This window comes from Genypterus blacodes, unplaced genomic scaffold, assembly GCF_046128005.1.
Source record: "Genypterus blacodes isolate CSIRO-AG114 ecotype Tasmania unplaced genomic scaffold, CSIRO-AGI_Gbla_v1 ptg000133l_1, whole genome shotgun sequence".
NCBI lineage: Eukaryota > Metazoa > Chordata > Actinopteri > Ophidiiformes > Ophidiidae > Genypterus > Genypterus blacodes.
The window spans coordinates 5,270,001-5,292,692 of NW_027466935.1; the positions used below are offsets into that span (position 1 = coordinate 5,270,001).

Sequence of the window (22,692 nt, forward strand, 5' to 3'; positions counted from 1 at the left end):
TTTGGGAGGCAGCGAAGCCACTCTGCGCTTACAGTATCACGCACATCTAAATGGTCTGCTGAGATGGCACAGAGCCGGCCTGTACCGCTCGCTCTGGCTTCCATCTCAGTAAACACACAAGCGCACATGCACGTCCAAAACAAACAAGCAAACAAACACTATCCTCCATGTGACACTGCCCGCGGGGCATCAGCAAGACCGCACAGCCAACAACAATAATTCATCCTGACACAATAGAACGATAGCAAAGTATGTCTCCAAGCCAAACAGGAATGTTGGGAACAACAAGCAAAGGCGAAGCAGCTCGGGGGTTGCAGAGGAAACAACAACAGTAACAGCAGTGTGCTGTCATGCTGTCACCCATCCTGTCTGTCAAAGATCAAATCCCCTAAGACCCAACCTGTGACTCCTCGATTGTGTAAATTGTAAATTAAAGCTTCTTAGTTGATGGGGAACAGTTTGTACATTTAATAATATGTTTAGTCTCAAAACTCTCTTGTTACTTAACCACTATAACCCTTAATGTAACAGCCAGTGATCAGCAGAGAGAAAACGTTATTTCCATAATCACCAATGTGTTAAAACAAACCAACTGAAGAAAATGTTGGGTCAATTCACAAATTCACAAATCCTCGGTTCTTTGAATGTAAGAGCGCAGACGCTTTTGCTGACAAGTAAATTATATGACAAAGCCAAAATGCGGTGAACTACATCCTGCTGGAGTTCTGCCACAGCCAGCACTTACAGGGTTAAACTCCTCCATCTGGTAGAATGTATGAAACATTATCATTTCTGTAAAAGGACAACGTGGAATGACACAAAATGAAAGCGATCGCTGTAAATTGATTGCTAATTCATTTGTCATTTGACTCTACTGTGGTTGATCTGGGATTTTTCTGGGATTTTTCCAGGTCCATAATGAATTTGTGGGGAACATCGAGAACACCAACGTCGAAGGCCTTATACAGAAACTGGCCGAGAGCAAAGGAACGGGCAAAGAGAGACCAGGTAAGCCATGTCTTGATTGTGTGCGTGTGCGTGTGTTGTTGTTGTGTGAAGTAGCGGCGCAGTCAGGTGTTTGGCTGCTGCTTCCTCGCGGGGCAGGAAGGAGTGTGTGTATAGAGAGGCAGGGCTCGGCATTCCAGTAAGCATGTGACACACGGGGGGCTTTGCTGCGCTTGAAGACTAAGCAGGCAGAACCAACCTACTCTGGAGGTCAGGGCTCAACAATGACGCTTGTGTAAACTTTGCCATGCCACAATAATCACAGGAAAACTCCTTAGACTCTTTAACACCTTCCCCTACACACACACACACACACACACACACACTTCGATCTCTGGCTCTTACTCACACACCTACTTCTCATTAACACCAAGCAAGTCAGTACTTCTCGCTGTTCTCTTAATAACTCCAAAGCTTTACATTGGAATTACTTTTGCGATGTGCGTGACGCGGCAGGAGGCCCCGGCGGTAAATATCCAATTAATCCAGCCGTTTCCTGTACTTGTACTACATTACAGTGCGCCGGGTCACGCACACAAAGGCTTCACCTCTGCTGTGTTTGTGTGTACACACAACGCCGACCCCCAGTGTCCAGACGCCGCCACCAAGGAGCGCCGGCCCCCGTTAGTTGGGACAGCGGGATTAATTGAGGCGAGCCCAAAACGGTTAGGAAATTCCTCTCGTATCAAGCTGTTCATTAGGGATTGCACAGCAGTCGCGGCCCTGTCAGAAAAATAACCTGGCCGTCCCCTGATTAAATAGCTGAATGGACGACCGGTCCAGCGCCTTCAGAGAGAGAGAGAGGTTGAATAAACTTTCTATTGCGGAAACAATCCCAAAGTGACACGCTGCGAGGCGAAGGGCAGGGAGGGGGGGGGGGGGGGGGCAGGTCGGAGTGTTCACCGATATCCAGCTGAGCTGTCAACTGGCGGCGGGCCAGACACGCAAACTGCCCCCCCCCCCCCCCCCACCCCCCACCTCCCACCCCCTTCCACTCCCAGTGCCATGTGAAGCATATGCAATTTAAAAAAAAAAAAAACCCATTCTCCATTCATGCGTGACTGCATGCTTCCCTCGCAGAGAGCCGAGAGAAACGAAACATCTTCACTCTGTATAAACAAAGTCGCCTGTCTGTTTGGGAGATGTTTAAACGGTTCCTAATGTCTGCCCAGATTTAAGTCGTATTCCGGCGTCTGGTGTTTAGACTTTTTTTTGCTTTTGTTTTTTTGGCAGTCGGCGTGCATAAATATTGTCAGATGAAGAAGTCGGATGCTGGCGGCAAAAGGCTTTCTCTTTATTTGGGCCCGCGGCAGAATGTGATACCTCCCAGACACTGAAGCGCAGATTAATGTGCAATTGTGTAAACGTGTAAACTCTCCAGGTCCTTTTTTATTGCTTTTGGTTTTGTGGCACTGTTAATGAAACATGATGTCAAATTCAAACAATATGCTGATGATGGTTTCCTCTCCCGGTGCGGTCAGCTTTACCTGTTTTGTGTTGGCGTAGCAACCAAACCGGGGGAGGATGAAATCACCATGTCTGCACACTCTCTACTCTCTCCATTTGTCTCACGGGGGGGGGGGGGGGGGAGAGGAAGTGGTGATTTGAACGGCAAACGCAAAACGACGCGGCGGCAAGTGAAGCAGCCCCAATATTGCACAGAAGAGCAGCTAGTCCATCAGTGTACTTCATCCACTCCACTTGGCTTCGTGATGCGCGCCTCTCGTGACTCGCCGCTTCCCTGCGCTTCACTCAGAATTGCACACGCCAAACAATGTGTCGATTCTGCTGGCGACGGGCGTCCTCTAGGGAGGCTATTTGCTCCGAGGCTACTGTATACGTTCGGAGTAAAATATCATTGGCTTTGTTCTTTTCAGGTCAAGGCATGTTGGTGTAGTGCAAATACTGCCAGAGGCTTCTGTCCCGTCTCTCCCCCTCTACTAATCATACACGCTATTAAGCTTTTTAGTCACAGTGTCTCGTTTAGAGCACAAATTGCATTCTATTCTTTAATTAGAAATGTTTTAAATATCGTTTTCAAGATCCAAATTGTCGATATTATTGTAGTGTGTAATGTAATGATTTGTCTGAGGCCTTTGTCTTGCCCTCTAGTGATTGAGATGAACATTACCCAGTCAGTCAGACTAACACACACACACACACACACACACACACGCACACACGCACACGCACACACGCACACGCAGACAGACACAGTCCAGCCTCCTGAATTTTGCCGGCTGACATGCACACTCATCGCATGTCTTGCCTTTGCGTTCTGCTCCAGCTTATAGCGTGTGTGCGTGTGTGCCTGTTTGTGTGTCCATGTGTAAAGTGTGTGTGTGTGTGTGTGTGTGTGTTTAAGTGCCAGACCCTTTGAAAAAGCCTCCATAAATGTTTCTGGAGGCACACATGAAGCGTGACAGTCCGAGTGCAGAGGCTTGGAGGTAAATGTGTATAATTGATGAAGAGTAAATTAAGTGTGAACTTTGTTGTTTTTTGCACGGGTTCTTTTCATATGAATGATGTATAACCTAAAGCATCAATTTTTTTTTTTTGGTTTAAAATAAATTCACTGCTGGTTGTGCTCCGAGCCACATCACACTCATCAACTGAAGTTACATATGACAGTTTGTTAGTTTACGTTCTATTAATCAGATTAGGGTTGCCATTCTTACTGCAGTGGGTCCAAGCTCAGGGGTGAAGGGTGTGTACGTGTGTGTGTACGTCATCATGTTCTTTCATTAGGTTTATAGTTTGCTCTCTTTGCTGTCTGGTCATTTTTGCATGCCAGAGGGAAGGATGTCTCCCAGCAGATTTGTCCATGTGGTTTTAAACACGTTGCTGCATGTTATCTTGGACTTGTTTGTCTTATTGTAATAGGGTTAGTGACTTTGCGTGTCCCGTGCGGGCAGGTTTAGTTTCAGCTCCACTTAGTCTTCATACCTGCTGTTTCAAGGCTCTGCTGATTGAATTTAGAAAAAGAAATTAGTTTATGAGTCTGGTGATTTGTGTATCCCAGGTGGGAGTTTTTGTTTGTGTGTGCTGTTGCGTAGTTGTTTTGTGTTCCCAGGAGGGAGTGTCACATCACAATGATGGCCACCAGACACACAGTTGACTCTGCTATTGACCCTGTCTGCCCTCTGGGATCAGCCTAGCCCTGTGTGTGTACGTGCTCGGTACGGCACGCCTGACTGCATGCCGCGCACTTGCCAAAGTGTGTTTGCGTGCGTGCGTGTGTGTGTGTTTTGTGTGTGTGATTATTGCGTGATGTACATTCACAGCGTTCACAGCAGTGGGTCATTGACCCTTCCCATGCCAAATGAACCTAAATGATTTTTTTTGTCTCATTAGGACCTATTGAGTTTGAGGAGTGCAATCCAGCAATTGCTACTGAAGGTAAGAAATTAAAAGAATTACATGAAGTCATTCTTTAACAAACACGCCTAAAGTGCCATTTTAGTAAGTAAAGCATTTATAGAAAATTGGGAAAACCCACACATTTTAGATTGAGAGCCTTCAATTCAAATTTTTAAAAGGGAAAATAATTTTTTCGTCAAGGTGCCAAACCAAGAAAAAGGAAGCCGTTTGGAATCCCAGGAAGAAGGAAAGACAAGGACACAGACTCCACGTGAGTAAATCATTCAGCGCAACACAATTAATGCACCTTTAATTCCAGCTGTAACGTTTTTTAAAGGGTTTCTCATTATCTTGCCACCCTTGTGTTTTCCAGCGAGTCCACAGAAGTCGAAGCTGCTGTGAGTAAAAATGTGTTCAGCTTTGTGTTATTTTGGTTTCAAACAGTAGGAGGTAGGAAAGCTCCTCGCTCACATCCTCCTGCAGTGTGTTACAGCGCTGCATGCATGTGACCTCTCTCTCATTCCCACTTGTGAGTTTTGTAACTTTGCTCTTTCATTCATTTATTTCTCCGTCTCGGCATGTAGAACACTGCCAATGGCGCTCCCCCTGGGTACTACGGAGCCATAGACTTCCAGAATGCCGTAAGCTGGATAACACACACACTTACACACACACTTACACACACACACTCTTATGAACAGTGACTTGCTGTTTACAGTACATGTCAGGTGTTGATAACATTATGTAAATTTGGTGTTTTGTACTCTAAATACAGACAAAATCAATACATTTTGTGTTTGTTTTCTGCATTGGTATAAAGTCTAAAGCAAATATGTTCACTGTTATTTTTGGGAAGATTTATACACGTGAAACCCATTTGGATTCTTTAAGATCAAAATTAATACCATTTTAATAGTAAATGTAATAAATATTAGGACATTTGCATTGATTATAAAACTTTCAGGCAGAGAAATAATAAAAAAAATGGCATTTATATTTGATTATAAATGAAAGTTAACAGACAGTTAAATAAAAAGGTAAAACTATTAACTGTTTCACGATTTGTATTTATATTATTTGCTAATCTAATTCTATTCTTTTACTTGTTATATTATAACTACAATTTAATGAGTATTTTGATGGGACTTGTGTGTGTAATTTGCCTTAGAAAAAGTTGTTTAGTTGTTTTATAAGTGATTATAAAGACGTGGGCAACATTTAATTTTACGTTTTTTTGGGGTTTTTCTTCTAGAATGTTCCACAAGTGGATGCGGAGGGCTTCTGCATCCGACCAGAAGCCAACGAAAACGATATCCTTTCCACGAGTTAGACTACAGCAATGCGCTCCTCAGTTCAGCTCGTAAAACGTGATTTCTGTGGCGCGCCGACGTTTTTTTTCTCTTCCTTCCTGCCGTGTCACCTTAACCGTTACATTCACATGCCAAAGAGAATTCCTTCTATTCGTCCAGCGACTCCGAGGACGAGGACGAGCCCAGGAAGTTCCATGTGGAGATCAAGCCCGTACAGCCCAACAACGGCACGCATCTGCAACGAGCCAACATCGACGAGATCAAGGCCTCTATCGGGAACATCATCCTGTCGCCCTCCACCTCGGTACAACCACACGGGGGAGGGGGGCACACTGAGGTCAACACCAAAGATTCTAAATCACACACACACTCACACACAAACACACACACACAGACCTGTTGCTGTCCCTGCCGTGCTCTGTCCTAGCAACACTAGAGGGCAACAGCAGAATACTGTATGTAACGTCCCTCGCCGAGACGTACACCATTACTCACCCTCGTTTGAAGCTTTCCCGTATTTATTCTGGAAACCCTTACGTGATCCCCCGCCACCCCACCGACCCCCCTCGTTTAGCACAAATTTCATTTTTTTTTTTAAGTTTTCACGCGGAGTTCAGTTCCTTTTACAAGAACTCAAGAGCGAGTTCACCAACACCCCTGTGAAATAAGCCGCTTGTTGTTGTTGTTTTTGCGAACAGTAGGTTGGGTTCGGATGCCACAAAGGGGGATCCCCCGGCTGCACATCAAGCCAATGTCACGACACCCCCCCCCCCCCCCCCCCCCCCCCCCCCCCCCCCGCCCCTTCTTTGGCTTCTCACCCGGCCTCTCCCTCTCCTCTGGCTTTCACCGCCGTTTCCCCCCCTCGCTGTTTGCGTTGCACCTCAGCCTTTTCCTTCACGTCTTTGTTCGGTTTCGCTCCTTTTGGTTTTATTGGAGGCCACTTGTTGCAGACAGAAACTCTGTAGTGGTTCCCAGTTCGCACAAATATTGTTTCCCTGCCTCCACAGACAAATCTGTGTTTTTAACGTGCATCAGACTGAATTAACAGACGGTGCTTTTAACATTTTCTTCACGCCTCAACAAGATTCAAGAGCAAAGGTCTTCACCCAAGCACGAACCTTTTAACTTTGTTCTCTACCACAATTACTTTCTCACACTGGAACGACAAAATAACTCCAACCACTGTTTTTGTGCTTCACTCTAATTAACATCTAAATTTATATATTTATCGCTCTCCTCGTCTGTGCGGATCAAACATATTTACTCTGTTTTCCTATTTTCTCTGGACGTAAATGTTTTTGTCCTGAAAACATCACATCCAACACGGTGATGAACATTGCATCATCTGGTGTGAATTATTGAGAGATTTTTCTTTTTTCTTTTTCCACAGCCCATTTTTTTTTTTTCTTTCCAATGTCTTTTTCATTGCTCCTCCTGTTCGCTTCCCCTCCGCCGCGCTCCTTTATTGAAAAAGCAGTGGAAGTCGTGTGTGTGGCCAGCAAGAGCCGTAATTGAACCCATTTGCCGCTTAGCGCCTGTGGGACTAAACCCTGGCCTCCCAGCGCTACAGCGGTTAAACGCTTTAGCTGTGTCCCTTAAACCCGTTTTGCTTCGCTTCTCCCGTCTCACACCCCCAACTCTTCTCCTTATGCAGATAAAGTCTTTTGTTGAAATTGACACTCTTAAGTTTCCATTGAGTTAGTGGCACGTAACCCCCCTGTGTGACTCAGAGATCGGCGTCCCTGAGCGGCTGGTGAAGTGTCCGGGGAGGGTCACGCTCCCCTGATTGATCATCCTATGGGGTTAGATGCAACAGTTTTTTGCGCTGCTGAATTTTTCACCCTAGGTTTAGCGTCTGGTATGTGTGAGTGGAGAGTGAACTCTTGTGATTTACCGTCTTTTTGACACTCTGAAGTGGAAAATTCCCTCTGCCACTGGGGATCATGAATATGTCGTTTTTGTAGTGAGACGTGGAGCCTTCAACCATTCAGAAGTTTTTTCTTGCTCTTGTGTCATGGTTTAATATAATTAAAACCTTATTTGTTGTTGTATAGCAGTGTACGACTACAGAGCGGTTCTCAAGCTGCGGTGTGTGGACCTCTTGGTTGTACCCAAAGCACCTGAAAATCAAAAACAACTAAAATCTGAGAATTCTGTTGTTGTGGCAATGTGTTTGTTGCAAAATTGGGTTTTCCTTCATTTGTTATATCTTATTTACTAAAAAATTTGAATTCGCAATAGATGAACTTTGGTTTGCTCAGACGGAATCGCTGCTTTAGATGAATTCTGAATGAAGGATTAGGTCATGTGAGAGCTTCCAAAAAGTCGAGCCTGTACAGAGAAATATGATGAACGCTCTTCAAACACACTGTGTGTGTTTAGTTAGTACAAACCTTGTGTGGTGTCAGTGTGTTTTATGTGTCCTTTGTGGAGAATAATCTATTAAATAAGTGAGTAAGAAAATTCACGGCCCGTCATGCATCTTTGATTAATCATTGCCCCTTTTTGTTTTCAGGGACAAATGCGGAGGAACCCATCTAGTGAGTATTTCCTCTGTCTGTCTGACCTGTGTGTGTGTGTGTGTGTGTGTGTGAGACTGTGAGGGGGGTTAACTGTACAACTCCTCGACGACATTTTTCTTGGCCCTAGTTGTTTTTAAAGAGGTTGTCTTTAAGAAGGAAAATCCAGAAAGCTCGCCAAAACCAACATATCCCAAGAAAAAGTAAATAAGAGACCTTTTCTGTGTGTATGTGCTCGAGGGATGTTTCCCTCCGAGGGTAGAAATAAGATTAATAGCTTAATTAGCTGTTTATATTTTGGCATGTCAGAAACAATCTGTTCTCCTGTGCAAACTGCCACCATTTTGCGTGTTTTGCTGCATTTGATTTTTGTTGTTTGACACTGGAACGATTACATGCACATTCAAATTACACACAAATACAATTAAACTCCCATTAAAGCTTGATTTATACTTCTGCAAAGCTCCACGTATTCGCATCTGAGGACCTGAAGAAGAATAGGAGTTATTGAAAAACGCCTCCCAAATCTCAATAACGCCTTTTAAGACACAAGAAACCTCTGAAATTGCATCATTCAAATGAACCTTTGTGGCTGTGCTCATTTACATAATCACGTTTAATAAAATCCCCCGCTAAATAGAAAACATCCGGACGGTGATTTGCATCATCTACCCCTTGATGTGCAGACCTTGATTATGCTATTGTAGTCGCTTGTCTCAAACCGTACACAGTTGGCATAAACATTACACACATGCATTTCCTGCCCTACCGCACTTCCTGCCGAGTCCTGTTTATACAGCCTAGGACGTCATAGGGATTCAATTCATTATAACTCTTGTTATACACGTACAAACTTCAGCGTAAATCAGGATCTAAACATCCTGACTGCAAGTTAATATCGTGGATTCAAAGATTTCGTTTTCCGTTATTAACACAACGTACTCAGTGTTTCCATGTGTGCACATTCTGCTACTGCAACCGTTTTACTGAAACGTAACGGCGTTGATAGATGTATACTCTATATACGCTCAGGGATCTCAGGAGTATCCACTGTAAGCTCTAAGGCTCAGGTTCGCGGTGAGTATGTTTTCACTATAGTAGTTCGCCCTCCAACCCTTCCTCTTCCTCCTCCTCCTCCTCCTCCTCCCCCTCCCCCCCCTCTACCCCTCAAATTATTTGCCACAGCCCTCATCTCCGTCCCCTCAAAGGACACTCTGACACGGATGCTGCAGGCGGCTAACATCATCTAACACACAGCTATTACACAATCACTGACACTGTGCCCTCTCTTGCTGTACTCTTAACATGGAGACACTTATTTTTAAGGATTTTTATTTTTATTTGGGTTTTCTCAAGGGGACTCTCTTCTCGCTTAGCCTTGTAACACTTTACAAAAGGTTCTTCGAATAATTTAGAAATGTTAAGTCCTGTTGTAAAGTGTTACAAATACAAGATACCTTAAGGGTTTATTTAAGGTAACTGCTCGGGTTGAACTGAATATTTGGGCGAAGGTTTCCTTAACCTTTTACCACGTAAGGCAGAATAAAGAATAACACCTTAACTTTACTCTCACTGCCAGTTTTTACGTGGCAGATCACTGATTCTCACTTGGTCGCCCCAAAAACCTCAGTTTGTGTTTCTGGTCGAAGGTGTGATGTATTATGTTTGTGACTCTTGGCAAACGCTCTTCCAACACTAGCTGGTGAAAACCTCTTGGCTTGAACAGCAACCTATGGTGTGTGTGTGTGTCAGCAGCCAGCGAGGAATCGCTCTGGCTTTGTGTTTGTGTGTGTTGGATTTTTGAAAGATTTTTCTGACTTGCTGAGAATGTGTATTTGCTGTCAGCGCCGGGGAAAAATGGCCTGCGGGGGTCTTCATTTTTCCGTTTGTTTTTCCTTCACGCTCCAGGTGATGAACTGGCAAAGAGCAGAGGGCCAACGCCGTACGAGTAAGTACAACCCCTGCCAAGAGGGTAACACAGGCATGCTGACGACCGCCACCTTTTCGTTTGGAATATTCACTTTGACTGGTCTGTTGTGTGCGTGTGTGTATCTGTGTTGCTTCCTCACTTCTCTCCCTCTCTTTCTTTCTCAGATTGACTAACAACGACCTCCTGTCCCTGGACCCGTTCAGCCCGGCCTTAGCAGGCTCCACCTCCTCCGTGCCTTCATCAGCAGGTAGCCACAACGCAACTCATAAGTATTCTCTCCATTCCTCTTCGTCGCCGGTTCGTGCACCTGATCCTCACTGCTGTAAAATGCCCTTTCTCTTCTCTCCACTAGTACGAGGTTAATTCCTTAGAGAAAAGTCAGATTTCTTTTCTTTCTTTTAAGATTTTGGTGTGTTTTTTTTATAAAATGTCCGCTCTTTTATTTGTCTTGATCCCTCTGTCTCTTTTGCTGTGTCATGTAGTCTTCTTCACCTCTCTTTACTCCTACTGCAGTCACAGAGGGAGGAACCTGGTCCCAAAATACTAAGAAAAATATTCAAAATCTATTTAGTTAAAGTGGGTGTGGCCTATATGGATAGATGTGAATAGACCCAAGGCCAGCGCCACCTTCAGGCTGACTGGTACCAAAGTGTAATGGGTTCCCCGCTGGATCACGTCCATCTAGATGTCTTTAACATGTCTATCGTTTACATCCCTCTCAACACAAATTTGCCTTTTTGTTTAATTTGCCTTTTTCCGGGGGCTACGGCAGCACATATGGGGGTTTGTAGTGCGATTCTCAGGCTTTACGTGCCTGACACCAGTGTTTAAACAGAGTGACATTAGCGCTGACCCATTGCCTGGGCCGAGCGTAATCCACAGTTAATTGGCACCTAGTTGGGGTCAGCGGGGTCAGCTATAAAGCCCACTGGCACGTATGTTGTCAAACAGTGTCTTGTTACTGTCAAAGGTCCCAGCTTAAAAGTCAAAAGAGCATCGTAAAGTGCCCCGATTATGATCCGGCCTGTTAAATCTCTCTACGCAGTGTCGCGGTGTTAACAGCTCAGGATACATTTTTTATTATGCCTATGTTTGTTTGTGATTTTTCACATAACCTTGTTTGATTTGTTTCTTTTGTTTATGCTGAGTTTATTCTGTTATGTTTGCATTTGATTTACCTGATGTTTTCATTTTTGTTCAGTTGGTTCTGCCCTCTTAAACTACACCCATGCTCTTACTCTTCTTTACTGCCCCCCTTGTTAGACCTCGCGTCTGTTTTCCCCTCAATCCCTCCGTCCCCGTCTTTGTCCACCAATGACTCAGACGTCTTTCTGCCAGACGCCTCAGGTAAAAAAAGAGAAAAGTGTGTGTTCCCCCTCCCACCCCCCCCTAGTTGATCAGACAGTGTTTGAAACAGCTGGGTCTCCATGTGCGGCCAATCCGTCATGTTTTGCACGATATTTCAGATTGGAGATACCCCGGCTAATTAGTTTAGTCATGCTGTCGCAGGCTTTGATACTCAGGATTGTGTGCGTGTCTGAAAGGAATGTTTGCCTAGCGCAGATTTAAAGACCCTCCCAATCACAGGTCACTGCTTAGCACATTTATCCCTGATAAGAGGATGCTCATTAATTAAAAATATGCACAATTTTCCTGTCGTGACTCGACACAGACATGATTTAACGCACGCAGGGTTTTCATGCGATTTCAACTCTTTTTCTACGCTGCCAAAAAAAACCGCAAGTCTTAAAAAATGAAGTACTAGCAAGTAAATTCAACAAAGTAAGACAACTTCACTGTAATATGTCTTACTGGAAATGTAAGCGGCTCCTGTGAAGTGAGTCCAAAGGCCTGACTCGTAGGTCCAAAGAGTTGCAGGGGCGGTAGACAAAACAATGTGCGCGAGGAAGAGCTTCTCCCTCGCGTACATTAAAAGTGACAAACGGCATCGGTACACACCGGCAGCAGTGTCGAGCTGCAATGAACAAAAGGGGGACGTGATGGACGCACAAGGCTGCTAATTGGACTAATGAAGTATGTGTGTTACTCCGCCTGCCGCCTTTATGCACTCAGGAATGGTTTCTATAGAGGTCAGATCAACACAATATGTAGGATTGAAATGCTGCTTGATAACTCGCTGGCACGTAACTAAACTTCTAAAAGTCGATTTGTTAGACACAGGAGCATTGTGGGAAATGTAGTCCGTCTCTATGAAGATTTTCCATTTCCAGTTCTTCTAATAAATTGCTTTTGTGTGACTTCTAACCATAGCAACCATACTGTGTACAAACACTTTGCTTACTAGTGAGCCACAGGTAGAAGGAATAACATGCAAACTGATCATGTGTTGGATTGTAACAAAGTGACTTAGATATGTGTTCATTTGAATTGTTTGATGACTTCTTTGTAATTATCTGGGACTAGCATGTCATCAAACGTCTCAAAGGTTACTTCCTGTACTCTGCTGCTTCACATGTGTTGTGTTTCCCCACTCTGTCAAACACGCCGGCCCCCCTTCAGTTGAGACGGCGCCTCAACGGGAGCCATCTCCCCCCTTGGCAGAGAGCCAGCACTCCAAAGACGTCTCCTCGTTCTCCTCGCCCACTTCCTCCCCCTGGGACTCACCCGAAAACCCATTCCAAGCACTCAAGCCGCTGCCGGCGCGAGCTCAGAGCGCGCCCATCACCCTGCCGGCAGAACGGGGCGACCCCGTCAAGAGCCCGGCCGCCGCCAGCCCTCCCAAGAGCGGCGACGCCCTCTGCTCTGCGTCGCAGTGGTCGCAGAGTCAGTGGATTCCCTTCAGCGATCATTTCCCGCCGCCGCGTCGCCAGGGCCCCGGGTCGGGCGTGAAGGAGCTCCCGAGGCTGCAGTCAGGCGCCGGAAGGCCACTCCGCTTCCTCTCAGATGGCTCGGCTGACGAATGCAGCAAAGCGGCGGCCGGGGGCGGCGGCGGGGCTCAAGAGGCCGACAACCCACCTTTCTCTGATGTCTTCAGTGGGGTTACAGATAGGGCAACCATGGCAACCGCTCAGCCAAGCAAAATATTCAATGGTAACACGAGAAATATGTGTTATGCCTGCAGTTTCGAGTTTTTGCTTTGTGTTTTGTTTAATTTGAACTGATTTCTTTTTGTTCTTTTATTTTATATTTGATATCAACTTATTATTGCATTTGTTTTATCTAAAGGAGTTTGATTTCCTGTTGTTGTATTGTTATTGTTTTTCTTGTCCCACTAATTGCCTGGTTTGTGTTTTTGTTCTAAATTTTGCTACTTTGTGATTTTCGTTTTGGAATGTTTTGTGATTTATTTGATTTTATTTTGAATGTGGATTTTCCTCATAAATGATGTTTGTGCATCTAATCGAGTGCAGTCGTTGTTCTAACGCCGTCTTCAACAATGTGCGTAGATGTTCGTGTAATTTTGTTCAACCGCGCTGACGTCCACCCGTCTCTCCCAACAGTGCCGGCACCGAACCGACCTTCGACCCCTCTGACAGCTGGAGCCCTGGTGCCCCCCCCACGACCCTCCTCCAGGCCCAAACTCCCCGCAGGGAAACTAACAGGAATCAATGAGATTGTGAGTGCACACGGAAATTGTCAATTCTTTGAAGTTGGTTTTCAGATTTAATATCAGGGAATTCTCTCCAAATGTGTTTGTTGAAATCATGTGTTATGTTTAGGTGCGGCCCTTCAGCCCCCCCAAGACGAACAGTGGCAGCCCTCCCCCCACCGCGCCCCTCGCCCGGGCAGAGAGCTCCTCCTCTTTGTCCTCCAACGCCTCCATGAGTGCCAGCAACACCCCCACTGTCGGTGAGAACACTGTCCCGTCTCATCAGTACGCACAGGATCTCTCTTTTCCTGCTCCGTTGATTCTTGTTTTCCTCCGGCTCCTCGCCAGCCTGCCACCATAACTTGCTGTCCCCCCCACTTCCCCTTCTCCCTTCCTCACTCCTTCCTACCTTCACTCGTCTCCTTGCAGGACCCGAGCACACCTTTGCTCACTCCCTCTCCTCTCCAGAGCCCGAGCTGCTCTCTCCCTCTCCTTTCTTTCTGCTAAGTCAAAGTGAGTCGACCTTCCACCTCTCTGTTTCACCCCCCCCCCCCCCCCCCCCCCCCCCCCTCCACCATCATCATCATCCTCATCATCTTCATCATCTCCACTACGAGTGCATTGTGCTGATGTCATCGTTAGTCACATTTAGAAACTGTCTACTCCTGTGTCCGCCATCATCTCTCCTCACGTTTGTGCTCTCTGGGTTTCTCCTCTCTTCTTCCTTATGCTTTTAATTTGGCATAAAGAGGAAGATGTGTTCATAGCGAAGCTGCCGACATTTGAGAAGCGGTGTGAGACCCCGGCAGGTACGGTTGACGTTAATACCACAGGACTCCTCTCCCTAACTCAAACTAACAGTCTCTTGGACTGGCTGGATGGACAAACAGAGATTTGCTTTGCAGTGATTTCAATCCTCTGACTGTCTTGCGTGTTTCTCATGTTCGTTCTAATGTACTTGTTTCTCGTATTTGTCTCCCTATCATAACAAAGCGTAACAGCATCGACTCCTAACATGATTTTTATTGCAAACGTAATGGAGTTCTGACTTGTACATGTGTTGCTATGCTGTTTGAATTCACCCCGACAGCAGCTGAGCATGAAGTGTGTTTTAATTGTGCAAACGTACCTGGAATCTGTTCACTATAGCGTAACAGAATGAACTGATCTGTGATGTATGAATGACTGACTTCAGTACAGTACTCTGACTTATCTAATGCACCTTTGCATGGTCGAAACGTTCTGCTTTTGATCTCCTCTGCCATCCTTTGATTGGCAGCTGAGTCAGCAGACCTGGCACTGCTGCTGAAACTCTGGTGTTTCTTGTTCTCAGGGACATCTCGCGGCCCCAGCCCTGTGACCCTGGCATCCCAAGATGCTTTGCCCATTGCCGTGGCCTTCACAGAGTCTGTTAATGCTTACTTCAAAGGAGCTGATCCTACCAAGTGAGTCTCACATGACCTCCTGCCGCTCAAAGGCTCCGACGTGGATCTACACACAGTTTGAGCTTCAACTGTAATAAATACCTCATATTACTACTTGTGAATAAACTGCTGTATGTTACTTGGTCTGCTCCGCACATTCAACATTGGTTGTGGCTCTTGGAGTGTGTATCTCCCTCTCGCTCTGCATGTGTGGAAGGTTTTGGATTTGCATTAGGCTGACACCATTCTTTCAGAGTGGATAACCTACCCAGGGCAGATTATAGTCTGGGGCAGAGAAAACATACCGCCTTTTATTGGTTAACTGCCGTTAAATTGCTGCTGTGCAAAAGGCTTATTTTCGTAGGGATTAGCAAATGGAACATTTCATAAGCACTGCAGCCAAGACACGATGCGAGGTTTGAGACTCGCTGCGGGTCTGGACCCTTTTCATTAATCTTGTTTTGAAACTGGATGTAGCCGAGACACAACGCAGCCTTCTGGTCTACTATTGAGAACTGTATTTTAATACAAGTGAAAACATCTGACAGAGTAGAGAGATTAAATCAGTTTGTTACCAAACCAAGACTTTTCAAGAATCGGAGCTTCGTTGTTGTGTGTGTGTTTGAAATGGGTTGAAACGTTCCTACTGTCCTCCTCAGGTGCATCGTGAAGATCACAGGAGACATGACCCTGTCCTTCCCCACGGGCATCATCAAGGTGTTCACCACCAACCCCTCCCCCGCCGTCCTCACCTTCAAACTGAAGAACACCGGCAAGCTGGATCAGCTCCTGCCCAACCAACAGTTACTATACAGGTGCGGCGTTCACAGGGAAGCTACATGGAAACAAAAACTGAATTACGAAGTGAGGAAGAAGAGCGGAGATGATTTGGAAAGAACATTTCACAGTCAGCGACAACATCGGGGAGAGGAAATTCAATTAGTGCCTCAGACGTGAACCCGTCATTAGACTGCCAGGGGAATATTTTCCACCAGACTGCAACGATCAGCTTCTCTGGAGTTCTGCATCTCTGGAGGGCTTCACACCTAAAATAGCAAGAAAATGTCAGAGGAGTGTGTGTGTTTAAGATTTGTACAGGTGTGCTTACTCTGTACTGTCCTTTACATGCAGTGACACACACAACATTGAATGTACTGAAGTCTAAAGAGGAGGATGCTTTTGTATTTTCCCTGAGTCGTCTTGAAACCACATGGCCGGACTAATTGAATCAAATGGAATTCATGATTTAATAGACGTCGGTTACAACAGGGTCATTTTTTCCAAGCTAGTGGAGCTTCACACACAAAGCCAAGAAGAGCAATGAATAATTGAGTCTCTGATTAGTGTGGGTGTGTGTGTGTGTGTCTCTTTCTAGTGATCCTTCCCAGAGTGACTCCAATTCCAAGGACTTCTGGTTCAACATGCAAGCACTGACGTCCTACCTCAGGAAAGCCTCAGATCAGAATCCGTCAGCTTCCTACTATAACGTGGACATCCTGAAGTACCAGGTCAGTCTGAAATGCCTTCTCAAAACAAACACACACACACACACACACACACACACACACACACAGTTTCTGAGCGCTTCTCAACAATAGGAGATTCCATTGACGTTCCGTTTCCGCAATTTGAAGTTGAACTAATTGAAAGATGGATAATGTAAACACTCGAAATACGGAGGGAAGAAAAGTTTTTGCTCTTGCTTGTGGATTATGTGGCAAGTCCAGAGAAAATTTATTGACTAAACTGTAATGGAAACAGACACATTAGTGGTTACACAGGACATGATGTGTTGTGTTTCATTCCCCGGTTGACGGTGACGAATGTTTACGAAACCATGAAAGAGGATTTAATCATAGAAGAGGAAGTTACAGCTTCACTCCATATAAAGCAACAGCACAACGCAAGAATGGTTTTGACAGCTTTGTTCCTATTCAAAGTGAGACTTGTGTGTGTGTTCAGGTTCTGTCTGACGGGATCCATTCCACTCCTCTGAACCTGGCCGTGTACTGGAAGTGCACGTCGAGCACCACGGACCTGCGGGTGGACTACCGCTACAACCCCGACTCCATGACGTCTCCCGGGCCGCTCACCAACGTCCAGATCCTGGTGCCCGTGGACGGTGGGGTCACCAACATGCAGTCTCTACCCGCCGCCATCTGGTAAGAAAGCGAAGCGAATATTGGCCACGCCCATATCGAACGCGGGCAAACATCTCTCTCTTGAACATACTTACTTACCTTACTTTCGATCTCCACTTGTAGGAATTCCGAGCAGAGTAAGTCACTGTGGAAGCTGAGCGACATCTCGGAAAAGTCTGAGAATGAAGGTAACGAACTTCAAACGCAGATTGATCTGAGTCTTAACTGGTATAAGAATAGTTTATGTGTCTTGTCCGCAGGTTCTGGGTCTCTGAGGGCCAAGTTTGAGCTGACAAGCGGCCCGTCCACCCCCTCCACTATGGCAGTGCAGTTTATGAACGAGGGCAGCACCTTGTCCGGGGTGGACATGGAGCTGCAGGGGACTGGATACAGACTTTCACTCAGCAAAAAGAGATTTGCCTCAGGTATTAAAACCTCATTAGTCGCCTTCAGTGTTATTACATTTGACCCATCAGCAGCTGAAACGGCATCTTTCTCCTCTTTTGCTCTCCTTCAGGACGCTACATGGCTGATTGCTGAGGCGACCCACCACTCTGGTTCTCAAGAAGAAAATCATTCTCGCTTCAAAGATGAGGTTTGCAAAACTCGCGAAAACCCCCGCAAAACTTTCAGATCCATCCGGGCACCGCAGGGCGTTTGTGCCCCGGGAGGGAGGGGGGGGAGGCGAGAATCTCACTACAACAAAGCAGCACTGAGTATTGAACACTGTTAAAGAGAAAAGAAATAAAAGAAAACGAAAAAATGAGCTTTCAGGAAATGTGTAGCTATGAGATGAAGTCTAAGGCTTTCTGATCAATTCCCTTTTTTTTTTTTTTTTGTATAGTCAGAAACAGTTTATGGATTAGATATAAATCTATATTGTATTTGAAATCGTAAAAAAAAAGAAAGAAAAAAAATGTGCACTAACAATCTTTCCGGTCGTTTTGTTGGACGCCCTCTTCTCTCATTTTCATGTTTGAAGAGCGTGTATGGAGCTTAAATCAATTCTGCGAGGGAAGAGGAGCATCGGCGCTCTGTTATCTTTCTCGCTCTCCCTCCCCGCAATGTAAATACTAACACTGAAAATCCAACCCGACTCCGACTCGGCTCTTGTCTCTCCTGGTGATTCCTCTGTATTTTATTGATCATGTGCAATGAAGTGATGAAGGTAAACAAAACAAAACAAAAGAATCTGTAAGAATCCTCTCACACACCTGTGGCACAAGCTTGATTTGAATATCTGAATAATGTTGGAAGTGCTTTCTAACAAATGCAACAAAAAAAAAAGGACCTCTGACCTCAGTGCCTCCTCTTACTGTGGATCAACGGGCAACAAACGCGTGTCGACGTTTTACCCCGACTGTGGGTATCTCTCTAAGACTCTAAGCTTACATCTCTCTGTGGTAAAGCGCACAGAGGTTTTAAACAATCGCCCCTATGGTGGGGTTTGTGTTCAATGTGGTCTTCTTTTTAAAAGCATTCTGTTTCTTTGTAAATCCCCGTCTCAGCCCAGGCTTTCTATCTGTGAACTCCTAAGCGTTTAATATCCTCGGCGCTTAAGATGCTTTAAAGAAATCATCCAGGGACGTCACCCCGAAGTAACTTCACCTGCAGTGTTTTTGTAACTGTTTCTTAACTTTTTGTGCCGGATTAACAGAGAAACGTGCCTGAATCTTAACCTCTTCTCTTTTTGTATACGACAGCACTCTTAATGAGAATAGCACCGACATTGTGCCAGTTGTGTTTTATACTCCTTGATTTGGATGCTTAAGGGAAAAAAAAAAGAACGGCTCCATTTTGTACGACACAACCGTCTTCCAGAAACGAATGAATCGTGTCTTTCCCTCCTGTGATGAGTTCAATGGCTCGAACTCTTTCGGTTCTTTCCCCCGCCCCCCCCCCCCCCCCGGTCGACACCCACTGTGCAGGCAGACGACTTTTGTTGTGCTGCAGCATAATGAGGCCAAATGAATTATTGAAATGCCTTATCAGATCTCAACTCTGAGTAATCCAGTGTTGTTTACTGTGGTTAGAAGTAATACTGCCATGTTTGGCCCCCTGGTGCTTAACAAACACAACATATTCAACCTGATGTAAAGGCCTCAGTATACTTGATACCAAGTAGAGCTCAATCGATTTTGTACGGTTATGAAATGATGGAATATCCTGGAAGTTTTGGAAAAGACAAATGAAAGTAATCTTGCTTAAGCCACTCGCATTTCCAAGTAAATGCAATTTGGGGGGGATTTTGCTGAATTTTTTTAGAAATCTTGGCTTAAACTGTGATTCCTACAAGTCGGGGACACCACAGGGAATTCATGGAAAGGTTTTGGAATTTGCGCGTCACAACGGTTGCCGTGTGATATTTTGGACCAATTACAGCCAGGGGAGGAGGCGGGATCATCATTCTTCCGCCATCTTTTGAAGTATACTGGGGCTTTTATTGTGAAAGAGGGCTGCTGCTGTAGAATCTGTACAGTTTATCGCAATTCTTCTTTCTTTTCATTCTCCACATTCTTGTTGCATGAAACCGAATGATGCGTTGTTTAATGTGATCGGATGATGATGTAAGATCAACGAAAGCTGTGATTGACGGTTATACTTTTGCAGGCGTAGTTTGGTGTTTTTTTAACTCTTTGCTTTCTGTGATCAGGTAACCTCTCAGATTTGTAGGATATGTAGAAAATGACCTTTGACATCATTCTCCCTTCATCCCCTTTTTCTCCTAAACACGACTTCTTTCTCCGCTGCTGATTTCACCTTCTTACTTGATTCCTCCAATGTCACATTTGGAAGCTGATGATTCTTTTAAACGCAGCCCTCGTAGGCTATTTGGTCAGGGTGATTACATGCAATCACCTGTTTTTAACGTTTGGTGCTTTCCACGGTCATTTGAACCTGGTTTAATACTACAAACCTTTGATAATAAAGCACTAAAGCAGAAATGCATAATGCAAACGCCCATTTTGTCAGTGTAAAATGTAGCATCTCGGCCTGTTGGAAGGTTCAAAAAGGAGACTTTTGACATCAGATAGTTCTGATTCTCTCCGTTTTCTGTCTTGTCGCCTGAAGCGGTTGGTTCCCACAGTAGTTGCTGGTCAGTTAGAAGTCCAGTCAGTCTAAAGAGCACACAGCTTACGTTATTGTGATCAATATTAGCGAGCTGGTTCTTGCTATCCCCGACAAACACTTTCAAAATAAATTCACGCGGCTCCTTTAAGATCGCGTTCACGGTTTTTTTTTCCTGTCCTTTATATGTTGTGTTAAAGAGGTTGAAAATTATGTAAATGATTCTCATGAATTGTACATTTTTACCAATATCTCAGCCACTTTTTGTCTCTACTTTATGATTTCTCATTGTGCCTGTATTAAATGTGTAATATATGAATATATACAAATATATGAAAATGACTACTTTAAACGTCTCCTGTGTTCTGTTGATGTTTATCGTGAAGATTCAGTGTTTGAGAAGAGAATAATGAATGAAATGAAAGATTTTTGGAGTGGAAGTGGAGGAAATAGAACGATAGATTATTGGGATTTTGATTCACCTACAAATGCAACGGTAATGTCATGGTGAGTGGTTTGAATGTGATGTCATGATGTCATCTCAGACAGCGACATAAATGGGAATAATGGGAACTGGGATTAAAGGGTTGATCAGCCAGTTGGCATCTCTGCCGTGTGTGTGTGTGTGTGTGTGTGTGTGTGTGTGTGTGTGTGTGAGAGTGTGAGAGTGAGCTTCCCCAGGGACCCTGGTTTCTCCCAGCACCCAGCATCCAACAACAGGTAGGTAATGTGAAATTTAAAAAAAAAAATGCTCTTCCTCTATTCTGATTTGAATAGAAAATGTAGAACAATATAGAGCTAAGTGTGATTTGCACCGAGGTTGGAATGTTGTGTTATAATCGTCTTGTAATTCTCATACCGGTACGTACTAAAAGCTGTTGTTGTTGACATTGTTTCCCAATTGTTGTTTGACACACTTCTACTCTTAGATGATCCGTCAAGTACGAACCTCATGGAGTAGTCAGCATAGATGAGGACTCAAATCTGTTACTAACTTCATAGATAACAAATCCCAAAGGATCTATGTCAGATGTTTGCATGGACGCTCAGCGGACCTTCAGGATGATGGAGCATGAAAGAAAGAGGTTGAAGACACCAGCACACATGTGGTATTAATGTGCTGTTTGCATTGGGAGAAGCTCATTCGTATGCGTGTGAGGATGTATGCACGGCGATGCGTACGTGCTCAGCACTACATCAACACCTTGTGCGTATTTACACACGCAGTCATGCCCTGTGTGTGTGTGTGTGTCCTCTGCCGGTTGAAATACGCCCGTCTGAGCTGCCACATGTGTGAGCCATCAGTGTTGACTCTACTTTCCCCTGTCCGCCTGGCTCACACAGCCAAGAGGAAGATCTTACACTCTCTCTCTCTCTCTCTCTCTCGGGTGCATGTGTGTGATGTTATTCTGTCTGCAAAAACCAAAGAGAGATATGCGAACTGAAGAAAGATGAGTCGCTCCGTTTGTGTGTGGTCAGGCGTTTCACGGGACTAAGCAGGTCTGCGGGTCGGAGCTGTGATGTGACGTGCGGTTGAGCTATGCAGGTAGATGAGTTTTATTAAAAAAAGATGGAAAACAGATACTGGGAAAATTTGAATGTTCCCTGAGTTTGTGCATTATAGTCTGAGGCAGCATGGGAGAGCGGTTGAGGTGTTGCCGCTGGAGAGTATCTGCACCAGCCGCAGCAGAGGGAGCATTAGGTCCTTGTTGTCCACCATTGCAGACATGTTTGTCCAAAGGCCCTCTGGAGCCATAGATTTGAGTTATTCTACAATCCGGCGAGCGAGGCCCACATCAGTAACGTTTATGGACAATTTATAATTGATGTGCCCATTTGATCTCCCTCTTAAACGCGAGGAAAACCATCTGAACAAACACGGATGGTGTAAGTTTATTGCATTAATACGGATTCCTCTCCTCCGACTTCTCCCGCTCCTTCCAAAACCCCAAAAGACCTCTTTAGAATAACTCAAACCCAGAACACGTCAGGCATGCGTCCAACGGCAGCTGTCAGATTTTCCATACGGTCGAGCACAACTCCATAAATAATTTCCCCTTGGCAATAAAAAATATGGACACGAGTTCGCCGTTATCAAAATTGACAGGGAGTTTGTAATCCCTATGAAAGGATTTAGGGAAAACGTTTCTATCTGGCTGGCACTCACTGAGCACCACAAGGGCTTTAGATGGATCTATTATGTAGATTTCAATGGAGCAAATTTTCACAATCTCAACATTTGGGTTCTATCTAGTTCGCTGACAAGAGGGGGGAGAGAGAGAGAGGAGGGGTGGGGGTCAGGATAAGACGATGACCTTCAATTATTGCACTGCTGTGACCCCGTGACAACCTGCAAACAAACAAAAACACCTATACGTCTCCCT

At 45.0% G+C, this 22,692-nt stretch overlaps 2 protein-coding genes across 4 annotated transcripts in view; both read left to right on the top strand.

Moving 5' to 3' along the window:
- LOC143010966 (F-BAR domain only protein 2-like) overlaps positions 1-20,237 on the top strand; it is a 34,283-nt gene extending 14,046 nt beyond the window's left edge. Inside the window, exons 8-28 of one of the 3 annotated variants that reach the window (XM_076163585.1) lie at positions 912-1,008; positions 4,360-4,404; positions 4,567-4,636; positions 4,739-4,763; positions 4,950-5,006; positions 5,618-5,675; positions 5,804-5,979; positions 8,191-8,215; positions 9,227-9,271; positions 10,103-10,142; positions 10,289-10,371; positions 13,586-13,701; positions 13,805-13,934; positions 14,424-14,483; positions 15,008-15,119; positions 15,758-15,913; positions 16,474-16,606; positions 17,061-17,260; positions 17,363-17,427; positions 17,500-17,664; positions 17,757-20,237. In XM_076163585.1, the coding sequence (XP_076019700.1) occupies positions 912-1,008; positions 4,360-4,404; positions 4,567-4,636; positions 4,739-4,763; positions 4,950-5,006; positions 5,618-5,675; positions 5,804-5,979; positions 8,191-8,215; positions 9,227-9,271; positions 10,103-10,142; positions 10,289-10,371; positions 13,586-13,701; positions 13,805-13,934; positions 14,424-14,483; positions 15,008-15,119; positions 15,758-15,913; positions 16,474-16,606; positions 17,061-17,260; positions 17,363-17,427; positions 17,500-17,664; positions 17,757-17,779 (1,881 nt within the window). In that variant the 3' untranslated portion in view covers positions 17,780-20,237. The remainder of the gene's footprint in view (positions 1-911; positions 1,009-4,359; positions 4,405-4,566; positions 4,637-4,738; positions 4,764-4,949; positions 5,007-5,617; positions 5,676-5,803; positions 5,980-8,190; positions 8,216-9,226; positions 9,272-10,102; positions 10,143-10,288; positions 10,372-13,585; positions 13,702-13,804; positions 13,935-14,423; positions 14,484-15,007; positions 15,120-15,757; positions 15,914-16,473; positions 16,607-17,060; positions 17,261-17,362; positions 17,428-17,499; positions 17,665-17,756) is intronic. The other 2 variants (XM_076163587.1, XM_076163586.1) reach the window with 2 other exon arrangements.
- LOC143010967 (uncharacterized) lies at positions 12,536-13,579 on the top strand (the record flags this gene model as incomplete). Its single annotated transcript, XM_076163588.1, has 1 exon — positions 12,536-13,579. A coding segment is annotated over one exon (711 nt), but the record flags the coding sequence as incomplete, so codon positions are not given.
- Positions 20,238-22,692: the final 2,455 nt, after the last annotated feature.